This window comes from Schistocerca cancellata, chromosome 5 (genome assembly GCF_023864275.1).
Source record: "Schistocerca cancellata isolate TAMUIC-IGC-003103 chromosome 5, iqSchCanc2.1, whole genome shotgun sequence".
NCBI lineage: Eukaryota > Metazoa > Arthropoda > Insecta > Orthoptera > Acrididae > Schistocerca > Schistocerca cancellata.
In genome coordinates this window covers 521,249,126-521,269,016 of record NC_064630.1, presented here as the reverse complement: position 1 = coordinate 521,269,016, position 19,891 = coordinate 521,249,126, and the positions used below count along the sequence as shown (strand labels likewise).

General features: G+C 37.0%; 1 protein-coding gene across 1 annotated transcript in view; it reads right to left on the bottom strand.

The window, feature by feature from the left end:
* The window catches only part of LOC126188641 (tyrosine-protein kinase-like otk), a 113,435-nt gene that overhangs the window by 63,671 nt on the left and 29,873 nt on the right, over nt 1-19,891 (bottom strand). The window contains exons 5-6 of the mRNA XM_049930242.1: nt 15,304-15,443; nt 7,381-7,680 (exon numbers count right to left, since the gene is read on the bottom strand). Coding sequence (XP_049786199.1) covers nt 7,381-7,680; nt 15,304-15,443 — 440 coding nt within the window. The remainder of the gene's footprint in view (nt 1-7,380; nt 7,681-15,303; nt 15,444-19,891) is intronic.

The following is a 19,891-nucleotide window of genomic DNA, read 5'->3' as shown; positions in this document are numbered from 1 at the left end:
CAAATGATTGGGTACTAAAGTCAATGACTTCTCCCTAATAACAGTTGAAAACACAGGAAAGGAAAAATGAACTGTCAAAAGAAGATCAGTTAAGTTTACTTAGACAAGAAATGCATTGTGTAGACAAGCATTACATACTTCTCTAGAAGACATCAATTTTGCCACATCAACCATTAGTGAGATATAGCAAAAATCAAAAGATCGGTGAAAAGCAGTAATTCTTAAGTCAACGGGCGATTCTTGAAGGGCTGAAATATACAGTAACAATAGCCATTTATAAAAGTGGAGGAAAGTAAGTAACCTCAAATAAAAGACCAGTTTTCATGCTTCGAAAATTTTTTGAAAATCATTTACTTACTTTATTTAGAATATAGCAGAATATATGGTATTATTATACATTTTGTTACACATGTGCAACAATGACACTAATAAAAAACAGATGAAACAGAATACATAAATCTTACATATATGGGATAATAGTATATTGTAGAAAAATTTATAACATTAAATTTCATTTCTGAACTCTGTTAGCAGCATCCAGTGTCAGAAAGTCCTTTGCATTGACCGGATATGATGCTAAATTATACTCCTCCATACTGCGTTGATTGGTGTGGAGTGTCTCACTCCAGCCATAAGGCAGGATGCACATACTCCATGCTTTGTGCAGATTCTGTTAACTGCCTCCGATATGTGTCAGGCAAATTGAAGACTGTTGGCTTAACACAAGTTTTTAGATCAGTTTTTGCTGGTGATGCATTTTGAATTCACATTTGCTACCATTTATAACATATATCGAATTCTTCATCAAGAAGTTCTATAGCAGTTTTTATGGCTGATTGCTTGGATTTTAGCCTGTTAGATACAGCACTTGGGATACAGCCAAGAACGGGAAGCCTGATGTTGTCCAATATCTTTTTCTATTAATGTAACAAAGCTTCCAGTCTTCTGAGTTAATGTGGAAGGATGGTTTAGAGCTGAGAACCTGTAGGGTGGTGTAGTTTTGAAACAGCCTTTGATCATACACATTGTTATACTGAGTTAGGTGTCAAGACTGCTGGTATGGTTGCTGTTTGCCACACAGAAGCACAATATTCTTCTGTCCTTTACTCTAATACAACACAGAGCACCAGCTGATCTCTACATGGCACCACACAGCTTTACACTAATATTATTCCTGTGGTGAAATTTGGTTTTAGTATTAGTCAAGTGTAACATCAAGGACTTGGCAAGCACGACACATAAATACTTTAGGTTGGGTTGTGTTTCACAGCATTTTCACTAATGTAAATTTTCAGTTACAGGTTTGCCTACCTGTTACTGAGATGGAAGCATGACCATTTTGTTTTATTTTGGTTGGGGTTGAGGTGCCACTTACAACAGTACTGTCACAATACTCAGAGATTTTCTATCAGCACCCTTTCCATTTCCTCTATGAATATTCTGTGGATATCAATGGCTAGGTCAGTTGTGTAAGCAAATATCCTACTGTCAGTATGACAAATATTGCAGTACATGCTCTGAGATGACCAAAGTAATGTGATAGCTCCTAATACCATGTCGGACCTCCTTTTGCCTGGTGTAATGCAGCAACTCGACATGGAATGAACTCAACAAGTCATCAGAAGTCCCCCTTGGACCAGTCTGAGCTGTCGGAGAGGGCAGTCACGTGTACATGAAATGTGCTTGCTTGTGTAAATGAATGTGTGTGTGTTTGTGTGTGTGTGTGTGTGTGTGTTTGCCTTTGTCTGGAGAAGGCTTTGATTGAAAGCTGATGTATAACCGTCTTTTCATTTAGCCTGTATGCAAACGAATGTGTCTTCTTCATGGTGAGTAGCAATCTATATTTTCCTTATATTTTTGATTTTCCAATATAGAGTTTCCATTGTTTAATGCTCATATTAAGCAGAAAAAACTTTACCGGCTAGTAATGCTATATTAATGCTTGATATCAGATTAAAAAAGTAGCTCATTAGTGTTTGAGGAATACCAATAGCTCTTCTTATTTGCTAATAAATAATACTTTACAGAAGCTACCAGCTGCTTCTGCCATTTAATGAACACTGCTAGTCATTAAAATTGCAACACCAGAAGGATAGTAATTAATAAAATTTCAGCTATTTATGCACATAGAGTATTACAGGAAGACGGTTTTATTAAATTTGTAAGTGGTTTTGGGGGCAAAAGGAGTGTGAAATTTAGTACACAGAGTTGTCACCTTTAGCATAGTGACAATGACAAATACAATCTAGCAATGTTCATTCTCCTCAGAGCTTCTAAACACAAGATATGTCCAACATGATGCTACACAGTGAACCAGGACTTGTCTGAAAAGATGATGTGGTGCCACCCCTTTGACTAGTGTTGTCATTGGGCCCAGTACTGTCAGTACAGCTCCCTCTGCAGCCACAATAATGATCAACATGTAGAAAATCAATGATGCTCCAGATGCCCACACTGTCTATGTAAGATACTGACCAACACAAGCAACAATATCATGAACAAGACACTGCAACCTCAAAACCCACAGTCCTGCCATTGTCACATTCCATTATGTGTCAGAAGACATTACTCATTCTTACAGGGGAAAAAAAAACAACTTTCAAGTACAATTTCTGAATGAGAAACCCACAGTATACAGATTTTAAGTAGTATTACTCCACCTACTTTGTATAGTTGAACTGAAATGCTAATCATTTACATGTAGTACACTTCATGCAGTTCAAAGCTTTTTGCTGGTGCCTTCATTGTGTTACAGTTTCAATGGCCCTGAAGGCTTTGCTTTATGATCAGATTTGTGAAGCATGACGTGTTAATGAATGAATGAACGTAAACTGAGAAGTAGTGAAAGAAATTAATGGTCCCAGAGCAGCTGTAGTGGCACTTCCTAAGTGATTGATGCTATGGCAACAATGAAATTTTGAGGAAACTGAAGTAGAAGAGAGGGCTGACTGTAGTTAAGTTTGCAAAATTTTATGAAAGGGTTACAATAAATACAACCATAATATATGACACTGAGCAAGTAGAAGAAAAGTGATCAGAAAAAAATATGAGTGTCCAGAATGAAGTAGACAATAATGCTGTAAGAAAATTAAAATGTCACCTTAATTTCGTGAGGCAGCATATTTGAGAGACATTTGGTATAAATAAGTATTATAGCTTTGTGGCTACCGCAAGATAAAGAGGTGATATCTGTCAGAAGCACATTTATTATATGAAAACACTCTTCTCAATAAAATTTTGTTCTATTTCCTAGTAATAATTCTGTACTAATGCCAGAATAGGGATATGAATGAAAATTCATTTTAATGCCTAATTTGTAAATTGATAGAGAGAAGAGCAATTTTCTATTTTAATAACCTTCTCATTATAATGGAAAATCCCTGAGAAACTGGGTCTTACAAAGAGGAACAGGTTTGAGACATAGCACACAAAACTGTTATTATGTGAACTGTGATTTTATGAATAATTTCAGAGGTCTGAGAAGAGTACTCTAATTTAATTTTTAATAAGTGAAATCCAGCTAAGTATTGTGTGAAATAGGTTGTTGCGTTCTGAAGTTTTCCGGCGTATTTCCAATTTGAACAGTTCTCGGGTATCCGACTGGGTAGCATCATAATTTCTCCACAATATTTCGGCAGACATACACACTGCCATCTTCAGAAAGATGGCAGCATGTACGTCTGCTGAAATATTGTGGAGAAATTACGATGCTACCTGGTTGGATACCCGAGAACTGTTCAAATAGGTTGTTTTTGAATGAAATTATGTTTCCTTGTGATGAATTATAAAGCAAGTTGGTTAGGTCATCACAAAAGAATACTTTAGTTATTAAGTAAGAGCAAGGCATTGTTTAAAAGATTTTGCTTATGTCATAAAATTGTAAATGACTCCACGTGCAAATCATACTACTTCCTCCACTTTCTGCTAAGTCATTCAAGGGTGGGTATGTGGGAAATTTTGCTAGATAAGCTGTTATATTATGCAAATTACTTAAAGATCATATGTAATTCACTATAAGATAGGACTGTACTGACAGAAGCATGGTGGAAATGTTTCTGTAAAGGAAAAGAATACTCTTGGTAGGTCACTTTGGAAAAAAAAGAAAGAAGATGTGTCTGATTTTGGTCAATTTGACTGTATTATTGTAACATTTGTAATCTCTAATCTTGCAAATTTTTAATATTTTGGAAACTTTCATGAGAGCAGTTCAGGTTCGACATTTACAATGACATATACTCACAAGGTATGTTTTTAACATGGGAAAAGAAATGACACTGTTCCTTTGCTGAATGATTTCTTCTCTAAATGTATTCATGGATGGTACTGATTATTCCAGAAAAAGAACGTACATTGCAAGAAATTAATGGAAAAAAAGGATCTGTTTGAAGAAAACAGAGTTTGAAAAATGAATACATACTCCTCACATAACATGTTAGAAGGAAGTCACGTTCAAATCACTGTAAAAAATTTACGAACTATTTAGAATAATGAAATAAAAAAAAGTAATTTGTACTACACTCAAAAAAACATCCTTCTTGTAGATTGGTGTGACCAGTGCTTTCTTACAATCACTGAACACAATCTTTTATTCAAGGGACTTATGATATGTTTCAGTTAAGACAGGAGCTAACACATCTGCAAATTCTATATAGATTGTGACATGGATTCTATCATTCCATGAGACATTTTAGCAATTTCAGCTTCATTTCAATGTTGTAGACACTATACCCATATCACTTGCAGTGTTGCAAAAATTAAATTGGGGCAATACTTCTAAGTCTTCCTTTGTGAAGGAACATTTGAAAATAAGAGTTCAGTATTTATAATTTTGCTTTGTTACTCTCAATTTTGGTTCCTGTGTCATCCATAACTATTTGGATGCTAGCTGTGGTGTAAATGACTAGACTTCCCTTGGGATTTGTGAGAGGTCTTTCCATAATATTTAATAAAATTCTACTATGATGGCAATGAAAGCTTCACTCAGCACCCTTCTGACAGCCACATACATGTCATATAGCATCTCTCTGTCTATAGCCCTGTGCATCTTCTGTGCAACAGTTGCTGCTTCTTACACAGAACATATCTGTCTAGTGCTTAGTCATCTGTCCCTCTAAAATTGAATCACAATTGCTCCACATGCTCCTGCCCAGAGCTAAATGTTTTGAGTTCCTCCTGGAAATGTGATATTATTGCCTCTTCATCTATTGGTATTTTATCATAAGACATTAAACAGTTAACAAATTACAAGCACTATCCTGCTTTCTTACCATGATAACGCAGGGTGTATCAATAAGAATCATCAGATTTGGCATGTCTATATTTCTAAAACCAATAACTATATAAAATGAATTTTGTTTTTTGATGAATGGGAAACTCAAGAAGTTTTTTTCCCCCCTATGCCTTCTCATAAGTGTTCAATATATCTTCCTTGAGATGCACAGAATATGTCAATGCAGTATTCAAATTGCTCCCACACTGCCGCAAACACATCATGTGTTATGTGATGTTTCAGTTCATTCATTGTTGTTTGTTACAGAGGCACATAAACAGAGACTTTTATAAACCCCCACAAGAAATAATCACATACAGTCAGGTCTGATGACCTTGGAGGCCAGTAATGTAAGGCTGAATCATTTGGCCTAGAGTGACTGACCCATCGTTCAGTAATCCTTTGATTTAAAAATTCTCGCACTCCCAGATGTCAGTGTGGCAGTGCCCCATACTGTTGGTAAATGAAGTCATTTGAATCAGTCACAAACTGTGGGAAAAGAAAGTTCTCAAGAATATTGAGATATGTGTTTCTTGTAACAGCGTTCTTGGCAAAGAAAAGTAAACCACACAGCTTTTCCCATGAAACTGCACACAACACATTAAATTTTGGTGAGTCCCTCTCATGTTGTACAACTTTATGTGATTGTTTCATAGCCCATATTCTCACATTATGACGGTTCACCTTTTCATTTAAATGGAATGTTGCCTCATCACTAAACACTGAGCGTGGGAGAAAACTGGCATCCTCCATCTTTCCAAGAATGAAATTACAGAACTTCACATGCTGTTGTTTGTCATCTTCATGAAGAGCTGGCAGTAGCTGAATTTTGTATGTCTTCATGTGTCAACATCGACACAGCACAAGCCGGATGGACATCGGGGGCATGTTGAGCTGCCAAACCACATGGAAAATGGATTTCTGTGGAATTCTTGTTAAACTATGGTGGAAGTGTTCGATGTCTGCGTCAGACACTCGGGGATGGCCCAACAATTTGTCTTTACACAAACAACCTGTTTCTCAGAATTGTTTATGCCATTGTCTAATGTCTGTGCTGTAGGAGGATCCACACCATACCAAAGTTACACTGAACACTTATTACTGACCCGCACTGTTAAAAACATAAAAAACAAAATGCTTTCTGTTGTCCCGACACCATTTTTACTAGAACTGAAGTGGGCGCACACTGCTGCTACCTAGCAGGAATCATGTAAAACTTGAGAGTTTGCTCTTTCCAGCAGTATGTTGTTCACACACATATCTTCAATAACATAATAGTTATGATTTTTTTAAAGTCAGATAATTCTTTTTGAAACACCCTGTATGGTAGTGGGAAGTTTTTAAAGAACAGAATTAAATCTTTTCTATACAAACTGTGTCACGACATACAAAATCTATTTAAAAGAATAGAACAATGTTTAAAAATAATGTATTTTGCAACAATGCCCATAAATAAAGGTTTAACAACAATGTTTAAAAATGCTGGCAGTGGATCAAATATTTTACACACCGCAAAATAATATGAAAGCAACACTTATCTCACTACTGATACAACTTTTTCACACACACACAAACATACCCACACTTTCGTCATCTACACTGTATCACTGCACATGAGACATCATCTACGTGGAACTGATAACTCCTGGCTAACATTAATCTAAAACATTATAAGCGAGGTACATAAGAGGAGTGATTACATTCCCATGCCTGATAATATATGTACAAAATAAAAAAAGTCTGATACTGGTAAATGAGAATCAATAACCAGTAATTACATAGCATTGCCATTAACAAATATGCAGGGGTTCTTGGATAATGCATTGACACCTAAAATATTATTTTTACATTGTTTCATATTTTCAGCCACTAATTTTCAAATTATCTGATGAAAAATATTTCATAGCAAAAATATCTAAAATATCTCTGGCTCTGGCATACACTATATCTATAATGAAAAAAATTATAACATCACCTGACATTGGTTATTATTCTCATTATTAAAATGATGCAGAGTAAAGTTTTGACAAATTTACATTTATTCTCAAAAAAGTATGTTAAATATTAACTATTACCCTCATACATGCAAAAATGAGCCTTACTGGACTTACTAGACACAATAAGTTGAAGATTTGCAGTACTGGTTCCCGCAAGATTTTCCGCAATGCAAGAGTAATTTCCATCGTCCTTCCCTGGGCGTGCTGCTGCAATTATGAGCCGTGTGTCATCGACCCGCACAGGGCCTGTATCAGTAACGACACGCTCTTGTGGGTCAAGCCACCAGACCCGAGGTGGTGGATCACCATCAGGAGGCAAACAGGTTGTTTCAAATTCCATCCGCTCTGCCACCACTCTGATCCCATCATCTGGGAGTGGTGGTTCAAATGAATTGCTTGTGAGAGGTTGGAGGTCTGGAAAAAAGTGTTTCCAGACTGCACTTCACAAACAATTATACTGTCACTTTTGCCAAAAGAAATATGAAACTGAAGCACTGTGGCATTCATTAAGAATTGAAAATCTTTTAAAAATGAACACACATTACCATCAGAATTAAAGCTTATAGACTTAAGTTCATACAGAAGAAAAGCAGCAGATTACAGACTGCAACAGATCTAAGAACTATATTAGAAAGGCTCCAAAGATGTATGACAGGGATTAAAAACAATTACCTTTATTCATTAAGGACATGTTAGGTCGCAACTTAAAATTTTCCACAGTGAAATAGATGGTGAACCTTGCAGGTCAAAATGTTACATTTTAACAACAAAGATTAATACGACAGCTCCTCAGGTGCATTTGCCTAGTTCCCACTGACAGTATGCTTGTCACCACAACACTTGCATCGCTTCTCAGAGTTACAAATAAATAATTCCTTATTAACTCCAAGATGACATAATGACAATGTTATGAAAAGGATAGACTTCTGATCACCACATAGAGGAGATGCTGAGTCACAGGCAGGCACAAAGAAAAGATTGCTATACATTTTAACTTTTGGCTAAAATGCTTTCTACTAAAATACAAAACACATATACATTCACACAAGCACAACACATAAATACATGACAACTGTTGGTGACCTGCCAAAGTGGTTAGTTACAGTGGTCATGCGTGTGTGAGTTGTACTTGTGTGAATGTGTGTGTATTTTGTACTTTCAAAGAAGGCCTTTTGGGCAAAAGCTAAAATGTACAGTAATCTTTTCATTGAGCCTGTTTGTGACTGTTTCCTCTATATGGTGAGTAGCAATCTACCTACTTCATAGTAGATCCTTGTTAACATATTCACTATCAAGAGGCCACCATCAGTCACAATAGTGCCTCTTGTCTTATGTTGTGTCACTGCTGATGCCCACATTCTTCACTCTGCTTACCCAGATATCTTTGAATGGCATGTTCATAATACAGCTGCAAGTCACATGCAGCTCATTGATGAAACATACACTATGTGATCAAAAGTATCCTGATACCACTACATAATGTGGAACTGACCACTAGATGTCATGACAAGTTGACATGACAGTATAAAAGGAGGCAAGAGGTATAGTGTTGTCAATGGTAGCAGCAGATGCATTAAAAGCAGAAGTTTTGGTCAAGTGAGCTCAGTGGCTTTGAATGTGACTACTCATTGGTTGTCACCTGAGTAACAGATACACCAGGGACATTTCGATCCTCCTAAAGATGCCAATTCAGCTGTTCATGAGCTGATTGTGAAATGGAAATGTGAAGAAACAACCACAACTAAACCAAGACCAGGCAGACGTCTGCTCAAACAGACAGGGACCATAAACCATTGAGGAGGGTCTTGCAAAAAATCAGCATGAAGTAAGTGGAAGGAATCATCCATGAATTCCTGAGTGCTACGAGCGATCCAGCTAGCACAATCATAGTGCACAGGGATGAAAATGAATTTGTTACAATGGTTGAACGTCTCTTCATAAGTGAAATTTCTGTAGTCAATGTTAAGCGACACTTGATGTGGTGTAAAGTGCGATGCCACTGGATGGTGGATGACTGGAAATGAGTGATTTGAAGTGACAAATCATGCTATACCCTCTGACAATCCAATGGAAGGGTTTTTGTTTGAAAGATGGGGGGTGCTTTTGTTGGTTAGGATGTCGCCCCCATATTGCACTTAAGAAAATCCTACATGCAGAAGCATATGAATGCATTTTACAGCATTGTAAACTGCATACAATGGAGGAACAGTTCCAAAATAATGATTGTTTGTGTCGGTATGGCGGTACACTCTTTCATAAGACAGCACCTGTGAGACAATGATTTGTGGACAATAAAACTCCAGAAATGGACTGGCCACCAGAATCCCAACCTGAATATAGTGAGACACCTCTGGGATCAGTTGGGAAAAATTATAACGTCTTCCTCACTTCACACCCCGGTCTGCACACCACTTCCTTCTCTGGTTTCAGCTCTTGAGGACGAATGGGCTGCCATTCCTCCACAGTCATTCAGATAATCCTTTGAAAGTGTTTGCAGCAGAACTCAAGCCATCATAAAGATGAAGGCTAGACACATTAATGTGGACACACTCTACATAATGTCCACTAATAGGCGTCCAGACAGTTTTGAACATAGATGTTACATTGCCTGCCAAAGTAAATCTGACTATGTGAGATACTGTCAGCTGGGTCTTGACCACTGTTGTTGCTTCTCACATTTCTACTTGCTGTTTGTTTCCAAAAATTTTCAATAATGTTATTTATTCAGCACCAAACTTATTGATAATTTCTACACTGTTGTGAATAGTGAATACTGCTGTGAATGATTCTAGCTCAATTGGATGCCGTATCACAAAGCAGGACAACTTCCTGGATTAGTAAACATATAAAAATAGTCTAGGAATAGAGGAGACTACTCAGTTAATAGTACAAGTGTTGAGAGATTGATAGGATCACAAAAAGAATGAAAACTTTGCTAGCTTTTGGACAAATCTGTTGATGAGCTAATCATAAAGGATTCATCTGAAAACCAGTGTAGTATATATATAGGTCAATGCTGCTTCTACTATTTGCTGAGTGGTTTCCTTTGCTCCTAAATTGTTTATTTTCTGATGGAACATTCCTTAACATATAAATATATAAAAATGGTAGTTTTGACTGGTAACAGATTACTAATTATGTTGAAAACTGAGATGTTGAAACAAATGCTTCAGAACTACTGGAGCTTCCTAACAAAGAATGTAATGAAGATACTGCTGCTGCTGCTGCTGCTGCTAATGATGATGATGATGATGAGAATAACCATGATGTTGATAACAATGATGGTGATGATGATGCTGATGACATTTGTGGGACCAGTGGCAGGAACATCAGCTATTACTGGATCACAATATGATGTCTGTAGCAGTTGTCTGAGAGTGAAATATTTACTGGCCTGGTAAAAAACAAATAACATTTTTTGCATACTACAGATAAGAATGCTGTGTGACCACATCATATATTTTATATTTTTTTTACAAGAAACTAATGAATGCTGTGTGACCACATCATATATTTTATATTTTTTTACAAGAAACTAATTAATTTGATTGTGAATTAGACCAACATTTCTCACACAGTTTTTAGATGAGAAAGTCCAAGCAGAAGTACTGTGATTAACTAATCCGAAGCATTCATTAGCACCTCCACAGCATTCATTTCAGCTAAAGAAGAGAATATAACGTAAAAAATCAGACACATTACAGAGGAAATTTTGTGCAGAATATGTATTAGGCAGAACTTTCCCACTGATAAAATCATGGTATAATTTAGAGGACAGCTATCAGTTTTACAGAACGAACCATGTAAAACTTATAAATATGGAATTAACATTTTCAAATTATGCAGTAATATTGAACACACTCTATGCACATTAACTTGTACAGGCTGCATGACTATTGTGTCTAGAAACATGGCAGAGAAAGTTGTGCTGGAACAGAATGCATGCTCGAACAGAATGCATCTTCAACAGAATATTAAAAGTAGAATAAAAAAGTGGAAAATACCAGATGAAGAATAACAGCATTTTTGAGAAAAAATGGGTGGATAAATGAGAAGTATTATTACCGTCAAGAAAAAAATTGTATTACACGGTTCTATCAAACAAAAAAGATACCTCTGAAATTTAAGAGCTGAAACGAGCATTCACTGTGAAATATAACAAAATAAAAATAATATTATGGAAAGAATAGATTACTACTCATCATATAGTTGAGATGCTGAGTTGCAGAAAGGCACAACAAAAAGACTGCTAAACAAGTAAGGTTTCAGCCAAATGGCCTTCTTCTGAGGCAGACAACACACACCCACACTCACGTAAACAAGCTCACACATACGACCGCTGTCTGTAGTTGCCGGGACCAGACTGCCAGCAGCAGTCTTGGTGGTGGGAGTAAGGAGGAGGCTGGGGTAGTGGGAGGGGGGGGGGGTGTATAGCAGGGCAGGGATGGGAGACAGTAAGCTCCTGCTTGTTCTCGCCTGTGATGGTGGGAACTCTCAATTTACAACTACCTCTATGCAGTATATCCCACACTCCCCTAATCCTCCTGGCCTCAATCTTCAATAGTCACTGTCCTTCACACACATATCCTATTCCCCGTTCCCACTCCAGCACTACACAGCCTTCGGTTCCATCAGCACAACCACAGTCTTTTTACTTCTCTCCTTTTCCACTGCCCCCCCCCCCCCCCACATCCCCCCTGCCTTCCATCTAACCTCCCAACTGCACCTAGCTATGCCACCCTCTCCCCACCACATCCCTGTATGCTCCCAAAGGCAGCACTTTACCATCTCCCACCCCTACTCTGCCATCTGTCACTCCCAGTTCCTGCCCCAGCTTCAGCCTTATCCCCACTACCGAGTGCTTCTCCCAGCACGCACTGTTGCTCACAGTCTCGCCTCAGTACCACAGACTGGGGTCATATGTGTGTGAGTTGTGTTTACACGAATGTGGGTGAGTGTTGTCTGTCTCATAAGAAGGCCTTTTGGATGAAAGCTTACTTGTTTAGCAGCCTTTTTGTTGTACTTGTCTGTGACTCAGCATCTCCACTACACGGTGAGTAGCAATCTATCCCCTTCATAATATTGTAATTATTCCATGCTTTATTTTCCATTGTTTAAATAAAAATAATGATACACAAACCAAAAATAGTGTGTTGTTTTCATCCTTCCAAAAAGCCATTCAATATTAAAAAAAATACATCTACAAGTCGTTCTTTAAACTCCTCAATGGTAAATGTGTTCTTATACAGAATGCTAATAAGCAACTTCAGCATAGAGGTTATAAAACATTTAAATTTAGGAAAGTGGCAGCTGTTGCTCATTTATGTTCGTGAGGCACAGACAAAAATTCAATAAACTCTATAACAGAATTGTTCCAAATTGTTTGTTATATTCATCATATGCTTAACAAACACTAGAAAAATAGCAACTAAAGTTATTATACAGTCATAAACTTAGGCCTAATCCATGAAGTGCCATAGCTAATAGTAGAGTATATACAGAATGTAGCTTCTCTTACTTAATACTTACTCTCATACTTAAAATAAGATGCTGTTTATAACAAACAATTTACTTCATTCACATTAAAATCATTGTAAGAATACTCAAGTTTCAACCCCACAGTTTCAGAATATAGAACACTTTTTCCCATTGACGAATGGCAGTAAGGAAGGAGAAATGAATGCAGTAAGGCACGTGAAAGCGACTCAAGGTAGGTGGGTAAAGTGACACAAGTGGAAATTCGGGCTATGGGCAGGGATGTACTGAGGCCAAGGCAAGAGAAGTCCCCATCAAGAGTGCAGGCACAAAGGAGGCTCAAAAACGGGCCAGTTAAAATTTAAAAATGAATAAATAAAGCCAAAAATATGATTTAAGAATTAACTGGGAGAGGCATGTGAAGTCTCTTGCCCAACATCTTCCTATCTTCTGCCTGCGAGAAAAGCCTTCCCCTCAACAAAAGGCTGAAGCTGTACTCTGTTGTCACAGTGTCATTTTGTCCAAGCAGCACATCAAGAAATGACTACTATCAAACATGCATCACATGGGTTATGTGTCAACAGTGTGCTTGGTTCAAACAGCTACTGCTTACACAGTTACCTCATGTTCAACAATGGAGTTTTTGCTGCTACTTCATTACAGTATTGTAGGATCTCAAAGGCTGGCCATGGGGGTCTTGAAGTAAATGGTACATTGTTCAACTGAAGGCTTCCTATTTTTTTCAATTTCTGCCAACTGAGGACTGAAGTGAAAATGCTTAAGCTAAACTGCTTCAAAATATTACATAGAAAAATATGTGGAATGGGAAACAGATCTCATATATAATGCACCATTTCATCTCACTTCAATTTCCTGTCAAGAAGCTTTAAATTAGAGCTCTGTATTTATTTATTTTTTTTTCCCCCTTTAAGCATCGTATTTTGGTGACAAATATAGCAGAAACATTGATACAGTGGAGCTAGTTAAAGAAATAGCTGCTTTCAGATTCCAGTAAAAAGAGCTGACGAAGAGCACTGACACATATACTCACATGGACCCTATTTTTAAGCATGGGTTATGATACGCTTACCAAAACATCAAAATAACTTTGAGAATATTTATGACAATTTCAATACTGTTTCAAAATACTAAAGATGGTAAAAAACTACTGAAGGTCAAGTACAGGTGAAGCAGACTGTTATCTTGTCAACAGAGTAGTATACACCTGCTAAATTTGACTTCCAAGACATTATCAATGAGTTAGCTGCACTCAAAGTAAGGAAATGTTCTTGAATAGGGAATTAGTCTTTTTTCTGTTATTTCCATTACTGATTCACACACTATTAATAGTTTAATAGCAGCAAATAAAATCTTTTCTTCACTATAAACCAAGATAAATCAATGTACAATAGCTACCACAAATGATAAAACAGATTCTGTTTTACTTTCAATTATTTTAGAAAGTTTGTACAATTTAAAGTTTAATTTACCATGTAGTAAATAAATTTTACTACATGGTAAATTAAATTTTTTGTCTGCAATATTTTCTATCTATATAGCACATTGAAGTAATATTTTCAGTAACACTTCAGTTTTATTAATCCTACCTTACAAATTATGAAATTCCTCTATCTGTGAAGAGAAAAGTGCAGGAAGGCAGATTTTCTGGGATGCTGTTTTGGCAGTTCTGCCAGGATTGCAGAATCACCTAGGCATGGCTCAGCTATGGGCCTGAGCTGACTGGCCCTACAGATTATAAAGACATGCAGCCAGGCAGGCAAGGAGGGGAGGGAGAAAGCAGAGTTCACTGTGGCACAGCATGTGAGCTGGTCCATCCAGCAGGACTGCGCGAGGTGGCCGTAAGCTGATCTATGGTAAGAAGCAAGGTGTAGAAAGGGAAACAGTTCAGTCACACCTCTGTGACTGCAGTTTATAGCTCCAAGGGTGAAGAGGGTATAAAGACCACCCTACCCTGGCTCTCACATCAGATGTACGGGATGAGGAAAGGAAAACAGGCTTGTCACTGTGGGAGGATACGTTAAGGAGTGGGATTAGAGAGGGATAGCAGCAAGGTGTGGTCTGTCTGCTGAGATATTAGAGTAACAGCATGTCTCTGCAATGGAAAAGTGGAAACTGAGCCTGATTACCACTGGTCTCTATAAAAATTGTGTCATACTCAAACAGATATAATATTGAAAAATACTCAGAACAAAATCATATCACAAAATTTGTGGTGGGGTAGGGCCACTCTGGCCCTTAAGGATGAGCCACCCCCAACAAAGAGTGAACAAAAAATTATTACTAAGGCCAAGGAGCATGTAAAGATTACCATAATCCAGTAGCCCAAGATCAAAAGTTATGCTGCAATATTACTGGATGGCTGGAAAGGTTTCAGCTGAATCATTAAATAAGTAAGTGGCAGTCTCTTTCAGAAACTATAGTCTCCCAGAGACATGCAATATCCTAAAAGTGTATAGCTTGATTGCTAATCTATTCTAGGTAATACACATATTCACAGACAGAAAGGAATTTTTCTAAAATTAGACATTCTGTATAACTTACAAGCAACTTTCAGCTCAGCAGAATATGTCTGCTTCTCTTTTCCTCTTATTCCTACACAAGAGTAAGTGCCCCTGTCATCTGTTGGATGCTCATCATTAACACTGTATATAACAAGTGATCCATTAGAAAAAACTGAGTACCTGAAAATGAAAAAATTAATAACATTAATATTATATTATATCGTTTGAAATTTATCATGACACAACATGATTTTCAACAAATGAGATAGGATGTGTATAAATATGAATATATCTATAGTCATTTAAATGACAGAACCAGGAAATTTTACATTTTACTGTAAATCATTATCAGAAATAGATTCCCCATTAAACAGTTTTATTTAACCACAGATATTAATATTATTTAACACAAGCAATAAATAACTGCTGTGCTACCATAACATCAATTGGTTCTTGAAGGGACAATGCATAAAACTCAAATGACATTATGTAATTCAATGGTTTTATTACAAAGTTACCCCACACTACAAAGTCTTCTCACACTCCATACTTGAATGGAATGGGATAAGCCCTAATAACTGGTGCAATGGGACGTATCCTCTGCCTTGCACTTCACAGTGGTCTGGAGGGTACAGATGTAGATGTCAGTGAGTAAGTAGCCCATAAAACAACTCAATACATCACTGCTAAGAAAGCAACTTCAGCCACAGGGATTACTAAAATAAAGTATACTTTATCAGTTATCATTATAAATGAAATCGTCAGCCAAAAATTTCCATAATGTTCATCTCCATCACTTTGTTATATGAACTTTGTTATTTCAACATTACAGTAAAGTGTCTTTCAGAATTAAACAAAATGTCTGTTTTGGCAATATGGATATTACTTCAAGTGACATTACATACATTGTCACCCGCTGTTTTATTTGACGTACAAACTTAGATTTCTCATCATGTAATCAATACCAGAGTGGATGCTAACATCAAAGACAGAAACAATAAACATACATTTTTAATATTAAAACTGAGCAACAAAATAGCATTTTTTAATAATGTAACTCCGTGTAACTAAAAGTAATGATGCATTTTTATATTTTCAATATTTTGAATTGTTTAAAGATGTACTATGCCACTGAGATGACAAAAGTTTTGCTCTGATGACAAAATTTAACAAGCTGAATTCTGGTTACCACATAGGTTTTACTTCGTTAAGGAAAGATAGCTAAAATGTATTTAAAGTAAACTGATTCTATCAAAAAATGAAGAGAATTGCAGCACATTACACAACATAGTTCTGCATTCATTGAGTGACTACAGTTCTTTTCTCACAACTTGAGAGGGTTCCATCATTGCAGAGATGAGTGTTATAGAAACCAGTGAAATGCTCTTGAGAAAAAGCTGAGCCAAAATTGCTAAGACTGAACATGATTCCAGTGCCCAACTGAGTCCCTATCAGTTTATATACAGATTATGTGGCTGTGCCAACCACACTTTTAACCACAATATACAATGTATTTCTGATAAAAAAGAAATTGGGTCCAGTAGTTGGATAAAATTTCAGGTCACCAATTTTATAAGAAAGGTAACAGAAGTGATCGACAGCCACAAACATACCATCCAATATCTCTGACATACATCTGTTCCAGAATCTAGATCATATTGTGATGTCACACAGAAAGAGTTATCTCAAACAGAATGCCCCCCTCCATGCCAATTAGCATGGATATTAAAAGCATAGGACACGCAAAGCTCAAATTCCACTTTTCTCATATAACATCCTGAAAGCCGTAGATCAAGGTAGTCAACAGATACAGTATTTCTTGACTTCCAAAAAGCGTTTGACCAGTACCAACCCAATTCTTCTTAATCAAAGCATGACCATGTGAGTTATCAAACGAAATTTGTCAGTGGATAGAGGATTTCTTAATAGGGAACACACATTACATTATCTTAGATGGAGAGTCATAGACAGATGGAGTAATAACTTCAGACATGATACAGCGTAGCATATTGGGGCCTGCTGCCTATATTGAACATGAATGACCTGTCAGACAACATTAACAGTAACCTCATAGCCCGCCCGGCTAGCCGCATGGTCTAACATGGTGCTTCCCAAGCGAGAAGGCATGCCGGTCCCCGGCACAAGTCCACCCAGCGAATTAGTGTCGAGGTCTGGTGTGCCAGCCAGCCTGCTACGGTAGTCCCTGAAGGCATCACGCATTCCTCTCTTGGTATCCAAATTCATTTCAATCAGCATCTCTCTATTTACAGCCATACACTGTGTTTTACACCTATTATACAATAATCTCTTCTTCTTTAGAAGATTCTTTACGGTGACTGGATACCATGGAGGTTCCCTCCCACTATGAGTTGTTCTAATGGGTACATATCTATCCAGTGCATAGTCAACTGTTCTTTTAAATTTGAGATAGAGTTTCTCTACATGCTGCTTCCTTGCACTGAAAGTTTCAAGTTCCTCAGTGAGGAATGACACTACTGATTTTTTTATCTAGTTTACTGAACATATATCTTTATGCTTGTTTTAGTTGTCCTTTATACTTTGGTCATCACTGTTGCCACAACCGTGTTATGATCACTGATATCAGTTCCAATGTGGATATCCTCATAGTTGTCAGGCCTCTTTGTTACCATTAAATCCAATATACAGTATTTCTGTAATGAATGGGGTTCTCAACTATCTTTTCTAGGAAGTTCTCGGAGAAGGCATTTAGTAAAGTTTCACAGGGTGTCTTAACACACCCATCACTAAACTGTAATTTTCCCAATTAATTGTTGGAAGATTAAAATCTCCATCAATGATTGCAGTATGATTTGGGAACTTACATACAAATGAACTGAGGTTTATTCTTAAGTTTTCAGTTACATCAGCTGGTAAGTCCGGTGGGCAATAGAAAGATCCAATAATCATTTTGTCCCCACCCCTGAACTTTCGGAACTTACATACAAATGAACTGAGGTTTTTCTCTTAAGTTTTAAGTTACATCAGCAGATGAGTCTGATGGGTGATAGAAAGATCCAATAACCATTTGTCCCCACCACTGATACTGAATCTTACCCAAATAGTCTCACATGCAGCTTCAGTTTCTACCTCAGTGGATTTGAGTTTCTTGTCTAGTGCAACAAATACACCACTTTCATTTCCCATTTGCCTATCCTTTTGATATAAACTTCAGTTTACCCTAAAAATCTCACAGCTGAAATAATGCACTTTTCTATAATGAAGTACTCTTCAAAAGAAGCCAGACAAATATTTAAGCAGATTCTGATAAGGTTTCAAAGTGATGGAAAGATTAGCAACTTGTTTTTAAATTTTCACAAATGTAACATTGTGTGCATCAAAAGACAGAAATGTAGTACCCAATAACCACAACATCAGTGACTCACAACTGGAATCAATGGACTCAAACAAATATCTAGGTGCAACAATTTGTGGGACTATGAAACGAAACAATCAGACATGCTCAGTTGTAGGTTACGCAGGTGGCAAACTTCAATTCACTGATAGAATATCGGGAAAATGCAAGAAGTCTAAAAAGAAGAGTGCTTTCAAATCACTTGTGTGACCCATTCTATAAAACTGCTCAAGTGTGTGGCACCATACCACACAGGACTGGAAGGGTACATTAAATGTATAGGAAGATGGGGAGCACTTATGGTCAGAGATCCACAGGAGAGCATCAGAGATATGCTGAAAGATCTGAACTGTCAGACATTTGAAGATAAGACAACAATCACTCTGCAAAAACATTTCAAGAACCTGTATTAAGTGAGGCATCTGGGACTGTACTACAGCCCACTAAGTATTGATCTCAAAGGTGCAACGGATAAAAAGGAGTATATATTAATTAGTAATATGGTTGAAGATATTTTGATAGGGAGTTACTAAAGAACAGTACTAGTCATATACAAAGTTTCAACTAAATTTTCATAGTTCTCATGGGGAAAGTCCAGAACGACATTAACCACAGTGAAAAATGGTATTGTTACAACAGTGTCAAGAGTGAATGTAAACTGGAACTGTTGGAAACGAAATGCTAGTTGAATAAACTATGAGTATATTTATGTATGTTGCACATTCTGAATCACTGACTACTGACCGCACTTATACTACTGACTATTTTAATTGGAATGGATAATAATAAAATTATATTTATTCTGAAATAAGGACATACAATGGGAACTAATCAGATAGTCACACTTCTTTACCTTCCAGTATTTACCTGCATTTGATCTCTACCTTCCAACTAAATTAATTCTGTTTACTTTAATTGAACTTGCAACTGGTAATGACCATGAAATATAGGGCAGAGAGGAAGTGAAATCTTACATAATACTCTACTTTCTAGTCAACTTAGATAAAATACTTGTCCATTCTCATAAAACATGCAGGCCCTGTCCCATGCACCATCCACAACCTCCAATTGCACCCCTGTCACTGGCATTTCCTATCCTGTCAGAGGCAAGATCATTTATGACCATAGGTACTTCACACATCAACTTTGTTGCAACCTTTATACAACACTGTATACAGGTGCAACCACAAATTAATGATCCATACCCATGAATGGTCAGTGCTAAATAGCAGATAGTTCTTGATAGGATCATTAA